The sequence below is a fragment of the Austrofundulus limnaeus genome, unplaced genomic scaffold, assembly GCF_001266775.1.
Source record: "Austrofundulus limnaeus strain Quisiro unplaced genomic scaffold, Austrofundulus_limnaeus-1.0 Scaffold8, whole genome shotgun sequence".
Classification (NCBI taxonomy): Eukaryota; Metazoa; Chordata; class Actinopteri; order Cyprinodontiformes; family Rivulidae; genus Austrofundulus; species Austrofundulus limnaeus.
The window spans coordinates 4,057,998-4,073,424 of record NW_013952410.1 but is presented as its reverse complement, the minus strand read 5'-3'; the positions used below and the strand labels follow the sequence as shown (position 1 = coordinate 4,073,424).

At 42.0% G+C, this 15,427-nt stretch overlaps 1 protein-coding gene across 1 annotated transcript in view; it reads left to right on the top strand.

Moving 5' to 3' along the window:
• Nucleotides 1–393: 393 nt before the first annotated feature.
• The window catches only part of LOC106511880 (insulin receptor), a gene marked incomplete at its 3' end in the record, with an annotated part of 79,145 nt that continues 64,111 nt past the window's right edge, over nucleotides 394–15,427 (top strand). Inside the window, 1 exon segment of the mRNA XM_014000609.1 lies at nucleotides 394–1,565. Within this exon segment, the coding sequence (XP_013856063.1) occupies nucleotides 1,472–1,565 (94 nt within the window).

Genomic DNA, 15,427 nt, shown 5'->3' with positions numbered 1-15,427 from the left:
TTATTCAGATAATTGAACATCTCAAATGAAAATAACTAAATGAACACTTCCAGCCTGACAGGTATCATATTTTATAACCCAATCTGATTTAAAAAATGACTTAAAAGCAAATGCATATCAGAGTGTGTATTATCACAATATATCAGGTTATTTTCTCTGAAACCACAACCTCCTGTTTCCCTCCTCCTCTCTCTCTCATATGAGTATCATTTCCTAACTTCGTCCTGTGTCAGTGTGTGTGAAGTGTGTGMAGTGAGTCCGGATCCGGAGCCCGCTGCAGGAGGAGCAGCAGGCGGCAGAGAGCGCCGTGTTTTCCCGCAGACCGTGTGTGGACCAGCTGAGGTGACTGGCAGGAGTTGTTTACTGCTGGAGAGAGACTCGCAGAAAAAGAGACGGAACGGAGTAGGGGGGGGGATACAAGTTTTATTTTTTTTTATTTTTAAACACTTGACCCGTCGTTTTTTTTATTTTACTTTTTAACTTATCTTGGGTTTGTTTACCTCATCTTTTTTTATCATCGCTATCCAAGACGGGATACGTGTTTGTGTGTTTTTAAATTATTGTTCTTTCCAACTCTGCCGCCGAAGCGCTGAAAAACCTCGTTTGTTTTGGATTAGCCTGTTAGCTTTAGCCGCTCTCATCAGCAGCTAATTCGAAGGAAAAGCGACGGGCGGCGCGCGCGGCTGCCTCGAGACTCTCCGCTCGCTTCACAGAAACGTGCGGGTTTAACGAGGACGTAATTCCACATTTTGCGTGCTTCAGAGAAGGAGATAGCGTTTGGTTTCCTCCTCCCGTTCGCCTGGTGGGGACTTGATTCCTTGCTTGTATTTTTTTTTTAATTATTATTATTCTTTCACGGCGTGGTGGTGGTCAAGCAGCGGGGGTGAGGGAGTTCAGAGGAAGGTCGGAGTGTATCTTTTTTTGAGGGGGGGCTGGGAGAGAAAGCTGCACGTTTTTCCTGCCTCGGAGTTTCCTGGGATGTACTCCTCTCATCCGTCTTAAAAAAGGAAGGTTGAGCTCGTGAGAAGAGCTGTTTTATTGCAGAACTCGGGAGAAGAAAAACAGCTCGTCTTTTGGCGACAACTTTCTGCAGGAGTAGCAGAAGAAAACWGTTTTTAAAACCTGCGCAAACGCAATTACAACGTGGATTGCACAACAGTGGACCTTAGCAGAGGACCCCCCACGYTATCTTTTTGAATGTGGGATAGCTTATTTGTCTCCTGAATAAAGCGGAGCCCCAAAATCACTCAGATGAACGTGGAGTGTTGCCTTCACTTGCCGTGGGAAATGACGGGTTTTACACGCACTTGTGCCATCAGAACCCAAGATCACGTTATTTAGTGGTCTGGATGYAAGTCTTTTGAGGGGGGATTTAAAATTTCTTACTTTTTATTGACTTTGTTGACTTTTTTCAAATTGAAGATTGGAGTTTTTCAAACGTGGAAAAGGAGGTGCACAACTTYAGTCCAAAATGAGGCGATTGACGTTAAAGCTGCGTACACAAATTGTGTTTTTTATCATCTGTACCTGTATCATAAGTCACTGTGGACTGATTACCGGTGAAAGTAAGTATTACTTTATGTTTTTATTTTAAATTAAAGCTACGTCACTGTGTTTTAGGAAATTTCTGTTTTGGTGTGAGAAAACATCTTGTTGAAGCTGCAATGTGAATACTTTTTAATCTTTTGTATATTAAAGGGGAAACAAATAGGTATTTATGATCAGGCAAAATAAGTGACAAAAATCCTGGAAATGTGCGATTTATTTGTTGTTTTTCATGTCACGAGACTCTCGCCTACGTTTTCGCGCATGCGCAGTCGGCTCGGGCTCTAATTGTACGGCTCGTAATTTCAGCTGTTGTAATTGATAATCCTCCGGTGGGTGAAGCGGTGGTGAACACATCCCCCCCTCGCGCTGGTTCCACGCACACCGCTCGGTGGTCGCCGCTGYCGGACCCGTGGTGGTCAGCTGCAGCGAGGCCAAACTGGGAGCAGCGGGACTGGGCCCCCCGTGAGCCGAAAGAGGCCTCTGGGCGACACACACACAACAAACCGCTGCTGCAGCCCGGACGTAAACAAAGTGTCCACCGAGGCTACAGAGGTGCAGAGTTAACCCGTGCTGCTCTTCATCATCCTCCATAAGGMCGTCTTCCTCTCTGGAGGACGTCTGTGCTGCGTGGAGTTTTATCAATGAGTTGATATGAGGCGTTTAACGAGACATAAACATCTGCGTCAGAGATTATAATCCCACTCCACGTCTAGTAACCTCAGTAAACAACAGCGYGTTTTGTTTTCAGGTGGAGCACACAGGCAGTACCTCTTTGATTTACTACAGCAAACACAATTTACACTCTCACTTTTCACTTGAAAAGTTACTGCACTGTGCAAAAGTCGTAAGCCGTCGCACTGTGGATTTGTTTTAAATCTGACATGTTTGTTTTACCCAGGGATGTTTTATGTTTGTTTRTTGTTAGTTTGCAGGCAGCCTAAATAAACAAAAAAAATCTAAAAAAGACCAAGAAACTCCTTTTTCTTGGACAAAAACGGTAAGAAAAGAGGGATGATTTAAAACTTAAAATGTAATTAACTGCCCTATAGCTTAACAGAAAGTTCATAGGAATCTTATTATAACGACACCTTCCTAAAATAATCTCTTGTAGCCCCCAAGTTTTTCAGAAAACAAACAAACAAAAATAAAACTAACCAACATGACTTTTTTTGTTTTGTTTTGTTTTTGAGATTCCTGACAAAAAATGATGTGGGTTACCGGTATTATTTAAGGAAGACGTTGATATAAGACATTTTAAAGCTTATATAGCCACCAAAATGATGCACATTTTCTATGTTTTGTCATTTAAATTTTATGCACAATTTCTTAATATGTATAATCATGAATTTTATTACAAATTATGTGATAGATGCATATTTAGTGGTTTTTTTGTCACAGATGTACATTTACAAAAATTAAAATCAAAAACATTGAAAAGTCACGTGTTTAACAGTTATTATGGCTTTAGCACAGAGATCTATTAATCGACATTATTTACCTCYTTAAAAAGAAATATTTATTTGCCCTGTGCCTAATCAATTACCAGCACATTATAGTCCACAATTTATTATTTTCAGCAAAGTTTTTTCTGTATTTTGGGGCTGTGGTAGTTTGATGCTCAATACTGAGCTCAAATTATATCAGGAAGGGCATTTAATGGCCAATTCCTTAAATTGATACATAAACTTCTGAATCGATTAATCACGTTTCGATTAAGTTTGATTCTTTCTGTTCTTAAATAATGAAACTAGTTCAACTGTGTTGCAAAATACAAATTTACTTTATTTTTCTCTTCACCGCAAACAACAGGTTTTAAGGGCAAACTTGTAAATTGGACAGTTTAATCGTGAACTGCAAACAAATMTGTCTCAAATTTAAAAGGTTTTTAAATTAAAATGTGTTGTTGGAAACATGAATTTGTAGGAAATTAAGAATAGTTTTCTTGATTAATTTAAATGCAGTCAATCCATAAATCAGTTCTTTTACCCAGCCCTACATGCTCCACACACAGTGTCTGACACTGCTTGTAAGTGGGGATAGTTTTTATTTATTTGGCATAAATAGAGAGAGAAGTTTTACACTTGTGAGTATTTTAGTGATCCTAAATTTAGAGGAACCAAATGTAGTGGAAGTTAATGAGTCCAATAATGGTTTTCAAAGTTAGCCCMAAAAACATTAATTCACTAAAGGAGAAGCTAGTTCTGCTATTAGTGAATTAACGAAACTGTGCCCATTACTACATTAAGGAATATGTTTAGCCAAAACAAACTAATGAATTTTTTGTTTACTTTTTCTCCTTCAAGTTGTAATGTACAAAAATATTAAGAAGYGGAACTAGTGAAGACATCGCCTTTGTTTATATGAAGATTATTTTGACCATGTAATGCTCTACAAGTTTTAGCGCCTCCTCACCTTCAACAACTGTCTGAATTTACGACAAACTCGTTGCTCAAAGTGAACTTYTCCAAATGAAATGATTGCAGATTTTCCTTGTTTGTCATTAGTTTAACCTTTGGTCCACATGTCTCCTGGTGGGATTTGTTTTCAGTGTCGTGGAAAACGGGTTGCACAAGGCTTTACGGAGTGTTTCGGCGCACGATGAGCTCACGTCAGGGCAAATGGRGCAGGTAGTTTGAAATGACCCAGCGTGATGAAATCACGGAGCACGGCTTCCTGGCGCTCGGACTGCTTGCAGATTCTTGCCTTTAATTTAGTATCATGTAAGGCTCCCGGTGGCCAGGTTAAGAGGAAGTGATCCGGCTGCTTTACACGGGTCAGACATGCAGACAGAAAAGAGGCCCGTGAAAGGGGGTCTTTTGAGACCAAGCTGCTGGTAGCTCCCTCCCCTCTTTCCTTTCTCTTGCCCTGTGTCTCTCTCGGGAAGTGCGGTACATGTTTATTGGCTGTTCATGAGGACTCTGGGAAGTGACCATATTTGGAACTTAAGAGATGTTTGCAGCGGGGGTGGGGAAAACAACCAAAAATATTTAAAATATGTCACTCTGTGTCCACAGGCAGCACCGATGTTGCGCTGCAGCAGCTGTGTCCCGCTGACTGCACTCCAGAAAACACACTCAAGTGTCTTTTACAGGTTGTTGATGGGATTGGACAGCTATCTTAGCCATTGTTATCAGTGCATAGTTGTCTGAAGCAGCCCGCTGAGCTGTCTCTTGGTCTTACTCCTACAAAACAAGTTGTGCAACCAGGAGTCCCCCCCCTTCTTGCTCCTCTCAAACTTGTAAGCAGAGCTCAGTATGTAGTGCATCAGTTATTCCATATGGTTCTTTCCATTAWATGTGCTCCCTTCTTTCTCCTTTAGCCCGCTTTTGTTGCGCAGTTTAGCCTTACACGGGTTCCATTCAGACAATGCGAGTCAGATGTCCCACGTTGGTGAGATTTATTTATTTTTGCCAGGACAGCTGTTTGTTCTGCCACCTCTGCTAGAGTTCTAAAATCAGGGCGAGCAGAGCTGCCGTCCGTTTGCTCGAGTGTTCCCAGCCCTTTGGGATTGTCAGGCACTCTTCACTGAAGTGCACACTGGCATTTTCCAACAATGCTCTGCATGTTGTGGAATGTCTTTGAAGTGGCCCACCATGTAGGTGTGTGTGTGTGTGTGTGTGTGTGTGTGTGTGTGTGTGTGTGCGTGTGTGTGTGTGTGTGTGTGTGTGTGTAGCCTAGCCTTTCTGCAGGATCTCATCTCTCAGCTTAGACCACTTTTGGCAAGTTTTGGAGTTGTTGTGCGTATGTTTCCAGATGAAGTCGCCACGCGTAAAAACAGAGGGGATCCGGCTCAAAAGCAGGCTGTCTTATTATTACTATTATTTTTATTATTATTTTAACACTCCACCGATCCAATTCATCAAACAGACAAGTTGTGTCACGAGATGTCAAGTTTCACAAAGGCAGTGAACGAGGTGGAAAAAATGACACAACACAGAGCAGAAATGTTCGTCCACTAAACTTTTATCTTAGGACACCTTAAAGCAATCAAATTAAAAAAGTGTGTGTTTCTTTTCATTCCTTTATGGGGTTGGTGCTGACTTTTTATCCTTGAGGGTTTAAAGAGTTTCACGTTCAATGGAAACTTCCTTAAAATGATTGGTCACTGCTCAGTCTGATTTTCAGGAAGAAGTCAGAAAAAACAAAACTTTTCTGATGCCTCGTTTTTCAGCTCCCAAATAACAGAAACGTATTCTGTTATGATAACACTGCTGATATCTGAAAAGCTGCACTGATAATGCTTTTCGACTGCCCCCAACCAAGCGTGTTTTTATTTTGAAAAGGGACTGTGAATAAATGGTTTCTGGAATTAAATTGTGACAGAATATTGCTAAAATATCTATTTGTGTATAATAAAAGTCAAACAAACAGTTTAGCTGTAGTAAAGGAAGTCTGAGCTTTATTGACGCTTCTGCGTTTTTCATTATTACACTTCATTTGTTAAATAGAAATAAAGTTGTTTGGTGTTATAAACGAGGTTCACTTCTCTTAAAAAAACATCTTGCTTCAACAGTTGTGCCAAAGTTCAGAGGATATCCACATTTTTCACATACCGCTTCATGTGCGAAACGACAGATGCCTTCTTTGTATGTGTATCATGTGTTTGAGTGGAGTGGCAGAGGGCACCGAGTGCATGTGTGTGTGTGTTGTACCGAACCTAAAGAGTTACATTTATTTTGAGGCCTGTCATATGACTGAGAGGTGGCTGTCTGACACTCAGCCCAGTGAGTATCTTAGCAGTTAATTACCACCAAACAAACACACGCGCTGACCCGAACACAGTCGTAACTTTGAGCACAGTGCAGGTTTGAGTTATAATAAAATAATAAAAAGTTGACTGTGGGGGATGAATGGAATAAAAGTCACTCCTCATAGTAAATGTGAAAGTTATTTGCCCATCAAAGGGCTTAACGCCTTCTTCTCAAACCAAAACAAGTACTTGCCAAAACCGAGGCCTTACTGAGTTAGAACTTAAAAGWGCCTGTGACATCAAATTTTTGCAATAAACATGAATGCAGTTTTGGAAAGATAACGTTGATAACACGTCGCAAAACAAATTTCATATCACTCAGATGAACGGTTGTTGAGATATTGGCATGTGAAGAAACAGGAAGTGATGTCAAAGGGGAATGTCGGCATGTAAACAGAGCGTTGTTACAAACGCTAACAACACAGAGCGTAGAGAAGAATCTGATGTTTCTTTACATTATTTTTAGTCGCCATCAAAAAAGACGAAGAATGGTTAAAGTTTAAATAATTTTGTTTTAATGAACAGAGAGACCAGTGAGTTTATTTTATTAATGAGTTCCCCTTTGATGTCACTTCCTGTTTCACTTTGGCTGAGGCAAATTCAAAAGAAAATAGGCCGGTTATGTGACACAATGGGTAAAATCGTGTGTACTAAACCAATTTCCTTACTTTTTGTGCTGAGTGTATTTATTATTTTCAGTTTAATATGAGAGAAAACACACTGTAAATAGTTAAATTGATAAATAGCAGTGTGGACTCCCTCCCTGAGCTGATGCCTCTCTTCTCTCTTTGTTGGAAGAATGAAAAAGTTGGGGCCGAAGCTCCAAACGTCTCTCCACCTCCCCTCACCTTCTTTTAACGTTCAGGGGTAAGCGGGTTTGCTGTTGTACACATGCGTTTTTCTTTCATGCTGCAGATGTGCGCAGCCTGCGGACTTGTCACACACACACACACACACACACACACACCCGCTAATCTGGTCTTTATGGTGTGGGAAAGCTTCCTCATGGTAGACCTGTTAAATTTGTAAATGCCGTGCAGTCGACACCTCGCTCTCTTGTTTTTTTAAAATTTTTGTATCTTTTTTTTTTTGTTAATCCTCTCACAAAGTCTGGTTGTGCAGGTCAGGTGTAGGTGATGCTAAACACGTCCCACCTGCAYGTCGTAAACAACAGAACCCGGTCACGTGATCCGCTCTGATTATGTGTTTACTTATTGTGTGTGTGTGTTTGAGTGTCCMTTTATGAGCGCTCGTACATGCGATGCGTTCAATGACTAGGTGTGTGTGTTGTTTGCTGGGTGGCGGGGCGGACTCTGTTTTCGTCCCAATGAACTAGCCTGAAATGGGTTCCCATGGCGACAGCGCTAGCTGAACTGGCAGCAGGCAGCGGCCCTCTACCCACCTCACCGGCTTAGAAACAATTGTTTTTCTTATGTTTTTTTTTTACATGTGTGATGTCAGGAAGTCACCCGTTTATTTTTCAGGTATTTAGCATGTGATCTGCTGTATTTCCCTTTTCTAATATGAGCTTTTATTACAAACTAGGATCTGATTTGATTTCAGCACATTAAAATTAAATTTTCCCCATTCATCTTTTTTTTACTCACGCTGATGAACAACGAGGCTGACTCTCGCCGCAGTCRCTAAGCTCTGTTTTGTTGTTTCGCTCCGTTCTGTTGTGTGTTGGAATTACTCATGAATTTTGCATCAGTTGTTTACTAACCTCAGGCGTCTTGCTTTGAGACTGCGGCGTTCCTCACCTCCAGTGAGATGGCATGTTTCTGCGTTGACATCATTCACTATGGCACGCTCTTCTACTCCTGCTCCTCAGCAGATGGAGGTGGGAACCACCCATCGCACCTGAAGGAGCGATGCGCGAAGCACCTTCTGTCATATCATATTTTCACCCCCCCCCCCCCCCCCCGCTGCACCTTTTCGCTCACTGTGGTCAAGAAACTGTCTGACTCACAAAAAGAATGACTAAGCAGTGTATTATGTATGGAGGAAATACTTGCAATCCTTAGAAATCATTATCACAATTGAAAGTATCCGTTTACAGACACTAAAACATGCTGAGTGAACATTTTAAGGAAATCATCTAATAAGTTACTTACAAGGTATCTGCTGTTTRTTATCTGACACACTGCTAATCAAAACTATCCATAATAAAAACTGAATATCATAGAAAACAGCTCATTACTCATGATTCTGTGGCTGTAGAGATTGATCATAATAAAGAGCCTTGAAGGCATTGATGGAGGTGTTTTTGGAAAAAAAAAACAGCTGATGTAAAATCCTGTTTTGAAAATGATTGGCAAAGATCAAAACCTCTCTGTTGGGCTGTAAAAACATTAAAACTAGAGAATTAAAGATTTCTGAACTTTGTAATACATTTCAGATCATTTTTTGAGAGTTAAAGGAGACATATCATGCTTTTAAATGTTTCTTTTTTACATTTAGATAATTCAGTTGGGGTCTATATAAAGGGGAACTGCAATGCTTTGGTCTGAATTCCTCCTTATTGTAACTCCGCAAGCCCCTCTTTCACCCCTTTTCTGAGGTGTGTCTCAGATCAACTCRTTTTTAGGCTGTCTCTTTAAATTCACTTCTCTTTAATCTGCACGTTTTCTTCAAGAATGAAGAATTGGTTTGCATGTTTGTTTGACTTATCGGAAGAATCCAGTAACATCAGGGTGGGTTAATGTCAAGGCATTGTGAAAAGAGTTCACGTGGTGTGTTTAAAGGTTCGTTCAAGCAAAAAGAGGGTCTGTGTTGACTCATGCCGCGCTGTGAAACAACAGCACAATGAATGGAAGTAGAGATGCACCATGTACAGATGAAAATTTCAGCCGATATCGAAATCCGATATTATTATTATTGGTGTAATGGCTGATAACCAATATTTATCGAAATTACACAAACATACAAATTATTTACATGCGCATATGCACAAACACACTTGTGTCTTTTTTGATACAGCAAATAAACAACCAGACTAGGGATGCACGATATATCGGCATTCATATCGGTATCGGCCGATATTGGTCATTTTTTAGAATATCGTATCGGTCCGATATGTAAAACTGGGCCGATATTAATATCCGATATTTATTTCCCACTTTTTATCTTTGTGTTTGTGTTCTGGGAGGGGACATGGTTGGTTGAGCAGCATCTGTTTGATCATGATAGTGATATTGATGATGCGCAGCCAGGAATAACTGAAGTAGGGAGCCATGTCAGAGGTCTGGTTGTTTATTTACAGTATCAAATAAAAGATCCAAGTGTGTTTGTGCGTATTTGTATAATATAATTTGTGTGTTTGTGTAATATCGGTAAATATCAGTTATCGACCATAACAGCAATAATAACATCGGATATCGATATCGGCTGAAATTTTCATATCAGTGCATCCTTAAACCAGACCTCTGATACGGCTCTCTACTTCAGTTATTCCTGGCTACACAGCATTAATATCACTATCATGATCAAACAGATGCCGCTCAACCAACCATCTCCCCTCCCAAAACAGAAACACAAAGCTAAAAAGTGGGAAATCAATATCAGACATTAATATCGGCCCCGTTTTTCCTATCGGGCCAATACGATATTCTAAAAAATGACGAATRTCGGCCAAAACCTTTGTCAATGTGGATATATCGTGCATCCCTAAATGGAAGTCATTTTAGCTCTGGTCACAGAGCTTCCACTCAGGAATATGTCTGCAGATATAACAATCAGTGTTTTTTGTTGGCCTAGGGCTTGATGCACGTTAAGGTCAGCTGTCGGCCTTGGATGCTGTATGTTCTGAACCAGTGGGAGGTGGGCAGAAATTAAACCATGTGTAAATCACTGTTGTTGAATTTTTTTTTCTGGGATATCTGTTCTTAGCTACTGGTGTTTCTCACACGGCTGCTTCAAAACCCAAGTTTCTTCTAATGGGTGTCGTGTTTGTGTTTTGGTAAATAGAAGGAAGTTGTAGACAGAGGCCGGAGCAGTGGAAAAGGTAACTAAGAGAGGGAGAGAATTGAAAAGAAATAACAAGAAAGGCAGGGTGTGTGTGTGTGTGTGTGTGTGTGTGTGTGTGTGTGTGTGTGTGTGTGGTTTTCCTGCCGCCACCAGTGAGAGCTGGTGGTCTCACGGTGCAGACAAACGAGCCATTAAACTGACCTGACCCTCAGCTCTCCATTCCCTCAGCTTCCGTTCCGCTCTTTGCTCCTGCATTTCTCCTCTGAAATTCTGCCCGATTTCTTCTTTTCCCCCCACCCGGCTTTTCCATACCCTCACATTTCTTAACAGTTTTGGTCTTTTCCACAGCCACACACATTTACGCAGTATGTCCTCTCAGACAAAAGCACAGTTTTCCTCTGAAATTGTGGGTTTTGTTGTTGCACTCTATAGAGATTTCTCATGCATAGAATGAGCTCACTTATCCAGAAATACCTCTAGACTTGTCATCGAAACTGTAATTTTGACAAAAAAAGRAGTGTAAGAATGCCGAGACAACTTCGTATCTTAGTTTCATCAGATWAGGATTGGAAACGTAGACACTAAAGTCTCTGAAGCACAAAGAAGCCATATTGAGAAGAAGGAGCAGATTTGGCAGAGCCATCGGCGAAGGCGTAGCTCCTCATGTGTAGCTCTGGTTTGTGRCCAGTCCCTGCAGCTGCTGCTGTGTGGCTGCAAGTCAAGTAGGGTAACTGAGTCACAGCCACCTCGCTCCCAGGCCGCCGCTTGCCACACTCAGAGGATGCACCATGCTCCACTCATTTATGTGGAAAGATGAAAAGGAGGATCAGATGTTTTTAGGATTACTCACTGCGCTGTGTGTGAATGCGGCTGTCGGTTTTGTTTTGTACCCTCAGGACTGTCTAGCCGGCAGTTGATTACCCTGCTCCGGTTTCTTTTGTTTGTTTGTTTGTTTATTTATTTATTTTGTTTGTTTGTTTAAAGCACACCTGGTTTTAGCTGTTTTGTTAGGTGTGGCCTGGATTTTTCTTTCTTCCCCCCCTTTTTGGACCTTATTTATTACCAGCAGTATAATTATTTTTCTAGTGAGGAGCTTCGTTGGCTTTGAATGGTCAGTTAACAAAATGCATTGACTGGATCAATGCCTGTTGAAAACAACTCTTAGTGACTTAAATCACTTAAGCTGCAGAAACCTCTGCACTATATTTGAGAACACTTTCACTGCTGCTGCTACTTRTGGTCAAAACTACCTCCTAGTTTTGGCCTTGATGTCAACTGGTGGGCTGATTACTGATTCCACATTCCAGTAACTAATTGAGACATCAACACTGAGCCGACAAAGGACCCAGCACGGTCGATTGGCAGCCGACTAGTCGATACGCACAACTTCCATCGCCCATGAGACATGACGCAGAGCTCCTGGGAAACCTCTCCCCCTGTTGTGCCACAGCACGGGGGTCTTCCCACCGGAGGCCCCTCTCCGATATCCTATGTTACTTTGGCCCATAGGCCTTTAGGTGGGATTTTGGAAGAAGTCATCGATACTTTTCCCCAGCCTTCCCTTTCTGCAGCTTATGAAATTTATGCAGGGATTGTGATCGTGGCAGCAACACACAGCAGCTACTGAAGCTGTAAAATCTCTATCAACCTTTTTTTTAATCCAAGCTGACTTAATTTATTTTTTGTCTTTATCTTAATAAAATATTTGCTGTCACCCCCTGCTGCAGCTTACAAAGTTTTTGGAAGTTTCCAAAATTTACATAGTGGGGAAAAGTTACGTGCAGATGGAAATGTCTGTTAAATCTTGGCATCAAACTAAAGAAGGGTTGAGAAAACCGAACAGGGTGTCCTCACAATGCCACTCTGGGTATAAATGCCTGTTTTGGACAGAAATCTGTCATGGATAGAGCGCCACACTTTTTAGCAGACAGATTCCCACATGCACAATATGCGTTATCTCCATCCAGAAGTTTTTGGCCGTTTGACTACCTTTAAAAGTATCTGCTTGCAGGTACAACAGCARGCTACTAGTTAAAGCAAAATGCTGCCGTTGTTGTCCGAGCACTTTAAAGCATAAACAAATTGCATGCCCGGGCCAGATGAGATGGAAGATAAGAAGCTAAGAACATAATGAAGTCGTTTTTGTCACACAACTGTGTCGGTGAGAGCTGATTTTGCAGGTTCAGATGGACCATACTGAAGCCTTACTCACTTCTAAACAAGCAGGCGTCCCTATTGATAAAATGTTACTATTTTAATGCAGGAAAGGGATGAGAACATTTTTAACTGGTCAGTTCCACTTTTATACAGTTGTAAAAGTTAACATTTGCAGTTGTTTGTTCTCAGGTTTTCTTCAGTTGTTCGGGTGCCTGTGGAAACTTGCTCACAAACTCTTGGTGGTGGTTATGTTTAGTTTGGTACCACTTCTCCATCTTGGGATAGAACGCAAAAATCAGGAGGAGGACAACCAGTTGGAAGGATACCAAAGAGCACAGTGTTTGGGAGTTGTGACATCAGTTTTGGCGCTCAACGCGAGAACAGTGATCGTATAAACAAATCCTAATCCAACCTCCCTTGTTTCCATCCACCCACCCACCTACCCTTTTCATCTCAGTGTTGACGCGGCAGTCGGGTCTAATCAGAATCTAAAACTAATGWGGCAGAAAATGACCACAATTTGTAATTTGTATGACTTTTAGTTGTTTCTTCTGGTTGCTTTTGTCGCAGGTAGCGTCTTGAATCTTCATACCATCCTGAAGCGGAGGCCAAACTTGGCTCGCTGAAACTGAAACATTCAAGTCATTGTTTATTCTAAAACAAGTGCCAGTGGCACCACACTTTTACTTCACCCCTGACCTGTTTATATTTTACTTCTGCCTATTACTGCGCCTCTCCATCTCCCTCATCTTGGCTCTTCTTTGCCAGTGCTGTAAGGTAAGACGAGGGAGGCGAGCCAAAGTCACCGAGGTGATCTGATTTAGGTCCCTGTTCTCTCTCCCTCTCCCTCTGAGCGAGCCACCAATAGCACAGGGTTTGCATGTTGCTCTTTTCTGGCTGCTTCAATCTGCCACAAGCTGGCTCTTTGCCACAGCTGTAACTGGACCCCGTGTTGTATATAAATAGGTTGGACCGGCTCAGTTCGCCATGCTCCTCAATGGGAAGCTGAGGCAATGAAGGAACAGGTGCTTCAACCCACACACTCCTGCTCTCCGGTGAGCCCTTCCCACCCCACCACCACCTCTTATCTGACGTCTTTAAACGTGGAGATGCAAGTCAAATCGAGCATTAGCAGCACTTTTCATGTTGCTTAGTTTTGCTGCTTCTTACTTTTAAGATATTTGGATAATATCTGTGCTTTACCAGTTCACTTTGGGCCTATTTGTACTCCTCCAAATGCCTTCTTCTGTATCTTTTCTTGGYTCGTGCGCTGTTATTCTGGTCCTCACTTCTCTTTGTTTTGGAACTGCAAGTTGGTACACGCTAATCAAAATGCCTTTCATGCAATTTCTCAGCAACATTTTTTTGGCAGTAGGTGTGTAAGAAGCTGGCTTCACCTCTCAGTACTTTCTGCGTTTATATGAACAAACAAAATGTTTCCACTGGCAGTCCACTAGGCACCACAGCTGCATGTCCTGTCTCCCAGGGTTTGTTCAGCAACTGAACTGTTGACAAATCTATAATTGGCAGATAACCTCATCAGTCAGAGAGAGAGAGAGAACGAGAGCAAGAGAGGAAACTTCTCACAGTCCATAGTTAGCCACCACCTGGTTTCGTGCAGGACAGGTCTGGTTTCACGCTAAGCTACAACGAAAAGCTGCGTTGCAGGCCGTAGGGGGCTCCACTCTGCCCTTCTAAAACTGCCTCCGTACTGCTTTTTATCCTCGCCAGCCAGCTATCATTAGTTGATACATATTAAATTCTCTGCAGGRAGCTCAACCCCCAAAATAAGAGAAGAATCTATCTGAAATCGTAGCCACACTATAACCGAGGTTGCAGCTGTGAGCGCTCAGTGAGCGGCGGATACGGCAGCAAATAGTTACATGGGTATGACCTCACTAGCACCAGTCATACACAAGTCATTCCTGAGCTGAACTAAGGATGAGCTTATCATGCAGATTGAGGAGGCAGATAAGACGTGAGTGTAACACATCAACAAAAATAGGTGGGAAAATATTCCTGCCTCACTCTGAGTAAGTCATAAAACAGAATTACAGGTAATTAGAGAGTTTTACCATCATACTTTTTTACAAACAGCAAGTAATAATGAGTGAAAGCCACTGAACCTGTTGTTATATGAGCTATAAAAAGCAGTGAAATAACTGGTGTTTTTGTTCGTAACATTCTTGCTAAACTTATTTTTTCAGCGCGGTCTCCTTCTATGCAAGTTTTCATCTGCTTTTTGTCTTGAAGTCAAAATCCCAGTCGCCCAGGAAAGTACAAGTGTTGTTGCCACAGATTTCTCATAGTTGGACCCCCCCCCCCCTACACACACACACACACACACACACACCCTGCATGTCCCGACACCCCTCTCGTCCTCTTCTTCCTCATTCCTGGTGCCAAATTAAGTGCCAAATAGACCAGGAAGGCGAGCCGATGGCCTACATTTGCAGAGGTCTGCAGAATGACAGTGTGGTACAGAACGTTCCGATCGGGGGGTCCTGCTACTCCACATCCACACCCACCCCAGCCCGTCAACCTGCTGCAGCTCATTAGCGGCTGATTGGGTTGTTATTGTAATTAAGAGATCCTGCACATCTCGTGAGAACTCAGAAACTGTCTGCAACCGGGTGGTCCAGGGCAAGAGGGTGGGCCACAGAGGGCTGATGGTTATTGTCCACTGAGTTTTGATTACACGTGTGCACATCTACCAGTTTTTGTCTTCTGTTTCACATCTTTGAAACTCAGATTTTATTAAAATGTTAACACAAATAGAGGTTCACATTATGTTAAACATTCTTAGATATAATCTGTGCTTTCTTTTGTTTGTGCGACTTTTATGCCATTCTTTCTTCCTGATTTGAACCTGTTTAATATTGTCAGTGCAAATCCGCTATCGTGTTGGTATGTCCTTATCGCAACTCCCCGAACCCCTACCCCCCAACACACACACACACACACACACACACACACACACACACACACACACACACACACACACAC